Source organism: Vipera ursinii (assembly GCF_947247035.1).
Source record: "Vipera ursinii genome assembly, chromosome: 3".
Lineage (NCBI taxonomy): Eukaryota > Metazoa > Chordata > Lepidosauria > Squamata > Viperidae > Vipera > Vipera ursinii.
In genome coordinates, this window is record NC_139516.1 from 152560391 (window position 1) to 152566207 (window position 5817).

The 5817-nt window shown below is 39.7% G+C and overlaps 1 protein-coding gene across 2 annotated transcripts in view; it reads right to left on the minus strand.

Moving 5' to 3' along the window:
- Window positions 1-405: 405 nt before the first annotated feature.
- SALL3 (spalt like transcription factor 3) overlaps window positions 406-5817 on the minus strand; it is a gene marked incomplete at both ends in the record, with an annotated part of 20173 nt that continues 14761 nt past the window's right edge. Inside the window, 3 exons of one of the 2 annotated variants that reach the window (XM_083357384.1) lie at window positions 406-837; window positions 2709-3049; window positions 3266-5817. The exon at window positions 3266-5817 is cut by the window's right edge and continues 385 nt beyond it. In XM_083357384.1, the coding sequence (XP_083213510.1) occupies window positions 406-837; window positions 2709-3049; window positions 3266-5817 (3325 nt within the window). Of the gene's footprint in view, window positions 838-2708 lie in introns of both variants that reach the window. The other variant, XM_083357383.1, reaches the window with a different exon arrangement.

A 5817-nucleotide genomic window follows, 5' to 3' on the forward strand; every position in this document is an offset into this window, starting at 1 on the left:
TAGTTGAGTAGAAGAAAACCAGCAAAGATAGAGCTGGACTGAAATGCCATTGTGAAGCCCACTTTTGCTCAACTGGTGGCATCTTTGCTTTGCTTTGAAACAAAATTTGAAACAATTTGGCTTCCTTCAGTCCCTAATGGAATTATCCAATGATTTATCATTTGCTTAAATTAAAAAGTTTCGTAAGTTCTCACTAATGGTCAGCTCACTGTTGAAGTAGTACCATGCAAATCTTGTGAGACAACTTTTCAGCAGACACAAAGTTATGTATTTCTGCTATTGATAAATCGTAAGAGTTATCTAGGCAATTAGGCCACAAAACTAAAGTTTAGTTCCCCAAACTGTACATGAAAGAACAAATGTTGTATTTGAGCAGTGGTCCAACAGTTATTTGTACTGAATGCTTTAATTTATGCCAATCTCTTTATTATCCTCAATAAACCTTGTGAATGGACGATTGGCTCCCGTTTCAGAACTTGCTTTGTCCAAACCAATGATGGGAGGGCTACTACCAGTACGAGCTTTGTCCATTCCACTGGAAACGTTATTTAAAGACGGAATGGCACTTCCGCCTAAACTTACTGGGAGCTGGGGAATGCCTCCGTTCTGTATGACAGAAATTTCATTGTTCTTCATAGCAAGTCCATTAGTAATAGCTGCAGCATACTGGTTCCAAAAATTTGGGTCAACATTCATTGCCCGAGCTGCTAAATCCTTTTGGAACATTTCTGAAAACTTCAAAGCATCCCCACCTAACAAAGCCATGGGATTTTCCACAGACAGTCGACGCCCACGCCGTGCAGGAGCATTATTCCACATATGAGTTCCCATGTGAACCTTTAGGGGAAGAACAGATAGGAAAAAAAATGGGCAAATGAGCAAAGAGATTTACACAACCTACAAAGATGCCAGACATACATTTTAAACTGGCAATAGAAAACATTCTAATTTCACAATTTAAAATGTCAAATAATGCTAAACATTAACATTCTCCTGCACAAGATTATTATTCTTCAAGATAATTAGGCTTACTCTGTATTTCAGGGACTTTTTAAGTCCTAAACTTGTAAATCTTGTTGATGTTTTAAGAATGTGAATTTTTGCAATTCAATTATATTCATATTTACTTGGAAGCAATAACTTCAGTTATATGAAGTTTCCGGCAAAGCAACTACGCACAGATGTTGCTGCCCAATTACACAAGAGCCATGGCAAATAATTATAAAACAAAAAGGATAAAGCAAAGATTATTTTTGCTTGTTCTTCAAATAAATATTGATTTTATTTTTTCTCTATTTGTAATGGTCTGAATGCAAACTTCCTGTCAGTCAAGCAGAAGGAATTTTCTGATTCAGCTCGCATGCAAGTTTTCATTTTCTCCTAAAAATTGTTCCAGATGTTCAAGGACCCTTCAGAGTATCTTTTAGAGGTACTGAAGACTACTCTAACAAGTCTAAGTATCTTCTGTTTACATAGTTCTCCCCAAACTATGTTAGATTTGATTCATCTAAAATTGCCAGGGACTAAATAACTTAAGAAACAGTCAAATATATTTGTTACAACAACTCATTTATTTTGCACTAGTTATAAATCACTTAGATTTGGGCTAACATCAGTTACAGGGCTCCTCCTTGATTGCCTATAATCTTATAATTACCTGGATTATGTGGAGATATAAAATGTTGTAGGTCTACTTTTCACATTTCTTTAGTATAAAAATGTATTATCCTTAAATAATAGAAAAGAAAAAAAATGCCACTGTAAATATCAAGAATGCCTTCTCCCTGAGCACTTGCCAATTTTGAAGGACTGAATCCCACTATATAATCTTAGTATCTGGAAAATACTACTGAAAAGACTGTTTCTCTAAGACATAATGGTATAAGAAGCTGCAATTTGAAACTTTTGCAGGAAAATTGGATGAAGATTGGTTGATAAATGTGGACTTAAAATTATTATTATTGATTCTTTTTTAGGATTCTTTTAATTATATCCATTTTTAATATTAAAATAATTCCAAGATATCAAAAACCATTATTTAACAAAGGAGGAGGAAGAAAAAAATAGAATGTCTTGTACATGAAATGAGAATTTTTGCTTGGTAGATGGGCAGTTATATAAATATGATAAACGAATGATAAACGAAGAAGTATGAAAATTTATTTTTAGATGTGTGGTGATATATATGGAATATTTGATTTTACATTGGTTTAGAATGGTGGGTTTTGGATATGAGGCCAAATCATACTTTAGCTTGATGGCGAGTGAGATTGAACAGCAAGCTTGGAAATCTCTTCCCTCCCTCCACCTTCCAATGTGGGTTCAAGAGGTTTAGAAGAGTTCACATCCCTTGTCGATTAGCCTACATCTGAACTGTCATTTGAAACTGCCAAATTGGATTGATCTTCAAATTAACTTTATGAAATTGGCTTGTTCCCATTATTCACAAATAGGATTAAATTTTAGTAGTTTAAACACTAAATTGTAGTTACCAACAAGGAGGATAGGAAAAAGCATGTGAAATTCTAGCTTGCAAAAAATCATTTATATTAAAAACAATATTTTAGCCTAAAATCCAAATCCAATCCATTTCTCCTGCTCTTATTTGGACTTGAGGAAGACAAAGAGGAGGAGGAACCAGCATCTGCTGAAACAATCAGGTTCAATAGACCCTTTATGTATTTTTAATATGAAGTTTACCTTCTTACCTTAAGATTCCCTTTTGTGGTAAAAGCTCTACCACAGATAGTGCAACCAAATGGCTTTTCACCAGTATGGGTGCGTTCATGTATCTGTAGTGCACTTGCTGAAGAGAAGGTCTTCCCACATGACTGACAGTTGTGTTGTTTTGGAGTTCGACGTGGTGGGGGTGCCAGCATAGGAGTGATGCTAGGACTCATCACTGTCTGTGGTGCAGCAGGAACCTGGATTCCAGCTGGAAGCGATGGAACCTCGCCCAATGAGATCGGCTTGCTGTGACCATTCACTTCCATTTTGATCATAGTAGGCGCAGTGCTGGTGACCAGGCTAGGAGTACTTTGGCTGGGACCTAGAGTAAAGTTGGGTTCAAATAACTGAGAAGGCAGCTCTTTTAATTTGTGTGTCAGTAAGTGCTGTTTTAAATTACCCATAGTGGAACACCCACGATGGCAGACTGTACATACAAATGGACGCTCTTTAGTATGGCTGCGGTAGTGAATTTCCAATGCACTCTTACAAGCAAAAGGCTTGCCACAGATATTACAAATGGTACTTTTAAACTTACCGCGTTCTCTGTTCAGGAACAGCAGGCTAAAAGGAACTTCTTCTTTGATGACTGGCCTTCCGGGGTTGGTGGCGGTCAGATCCAGTGCGCCTCCATTTTCAACAGTAGGTGGTGGGGGACTGTCAGATTTTTCTGTCTTTAAATGTATTTCTTGTGGTTCTTCGTGGTTACTGAAGCCTGGAGACTTAGATCTAAAACTTTCACAGTTGCTATTTTCAGGAGAGAGAGCTTGCATGGATGAAGATGATTCTGACATGGCAGGACTCCCTGCACTCTGACTTTCCAGATCTCCAACAGCTGATGAGGAATCATTGCTTAAGTGGTCACTTTCCCCTGACCCATTTTCTAAAGATTTTAGATTGGTCAACTGTTGGCAGTTCATGACAGAATCAATCATTTTCATTTGATTCTCAAGAGCAGCAATGCTAGAAATTACAGATGGGGGAGAAGATGGACACGATCCAGAATAAGGTAGAAGTGGTTTGGAGGGATCCCTTATATCATCTTTTAATTCGATGTCCTCCTCCATGGAATTTTCGTCAATATCATCATCATAGTTGCTCAGTGTCTCCGCATTCTTTTCATCAAAAGAAAGCTCTGAGTCCATAGCATCTTGGAAGCCATCTGGTAATGGTGTGTTTGGAATTTGCCCACCCATGTGCATACGAATATGCTGCTGAAGAACAACAGCATTTGTAAATTTCTTCTGACAAATGGGACATGAATGCTGTACTCTAAGTGGTGGCTTCGCTCGATGAACTCCAAAATGTGTTTTTAGATTGCCTTTTGTAGTAAATGCACGTCCACAAATTTTGCATTTAAATGGTCTTTCTCCTGTATGAGTTCTATAATGCATTTTGAGAGCACTCTGACAACTGAGCACACGGTGACAAATGACACACTGATTTGGATCTGTCATCTTCTTATCAATGTTTTCTACTAGCTGTTGCAGTTTTGAGGTTTCTGATGTTTGCATAGAGTCCAATAGACCACCAAATGGAAATTTAGCCTTGAACTGGTCAGACAATGCTGGAAGCACAGTGTTTGGGAGGTTTGTGGAAATACTGCTTTCAGTAACAGCACTAGAGGCTGTAGATGTGGGTACTACAGAAGCCTGACCACTTATAGAAATATCTCCTAGCCTTGCATTTGTTACTGGAATATTGACAGGTTCAGTTTTAGTCATGGTTGAACTACCATGAATTGGTTGTGGGGATTCTGCAGACAAATGGATGCCTGACTCAGAATTGTTTAGGCTTGGGGATAAAGAAGTGCATTCACTTGACACAGGGGATGTTCTCTGGGGCGATCTGTTCATGGGAGTAATACTTGGGGAATCCCCATAACTGTTTACCCCTGGTATTGTAGGGGGAAGTTGCAGACTAATCGAAGTCGGGACAGTTGATAAAACGGGCTTGCTATCCAGCCACGTAGTAACTGGTTTTTCAGGTGGCAATGACATCCCATACGGAATTCCGGAACAAGTAGGAACATTGTCGAGGTACTCTGGAACTGGATATGGATTCATCTGAATGTGTGGATACTTTTCTTTATGTCTCTGAAAATGAACTTTCAGATTGCCTTTTGTAGAAAACCGATTGCCACAAATGTTACACTTAAAAGGTCTTTCTCCTGTGTGTGAACGCAGGTGAATCTGTAGAGCACTATCACTCCCAAAAACCTTGGCACAAAATCTACATTTATGTTTAAAAAAAGGATCCTCAGAACTTGTCTTAGGCTCAAAAACAGATACATTTGGTGGCTTTCCTTTGCGATGCTTCATAAGAGCAGAGAGAGGATCCAATGCATTAGCCGTTGCAGCAATGCTAACCAGTGGATTGGGGAAAATTACACTACTAGATGAAGTCTGAGGTAGAAGTGGGTTTGGCAGGCTGGAAGTTGAGGCAAGGAGATTTCCAGGTCCTACTGAAGGTGGAGTTGAAGGATTTGGGGGCTGTGAAGAGCTGCTAGTAATATTTGACACAGAAACCGGTGTTAATGAAGAAGTAATTACATTAGAGGAGGATGGTGTGCTTGTTTCATTTGGGATAGAAGAACCATTGCTTGACATGTTAGGAGTGCTTGCACCCGACGTGGGCCTTGATATGTGCTGAGTACTCTCAAAGGCAGTTGGTGGGTTGCCAGTGGCTTGGGCCACTATGGCAGGAGGAACAACTGCTGCTAACTGAAGAGCAGAGTTCGCTGCAAATCCCTGGAGTTGGTTAGCGGCTTGCACAGGAGTGCTTTGGGAAGGAGTCGCATTTAAAGTGGGACGTAATGGCTGTCGGTTCATCATTGCCACCTGACTCCGGATCTGTTCGATCAGCTGCAACTGGTGAATCTGCTGCTGTTGCAAGGCCATCAACTGCTCAAGAATCATTGGGATGGCCACTGCTGTAACCCCACTTGCCGTGGTGGCATTAGCCGCACACCTTGCACTCTGTGAGAATTGTGCAACTGCCACTTTAGTGCTCAACAGTGTCTCTAAGGTTACGTTAGTGTTTGGCATGTTATAACCTGTCAAAGAAGGTGGCTCGCTAATCTGAGGTAGT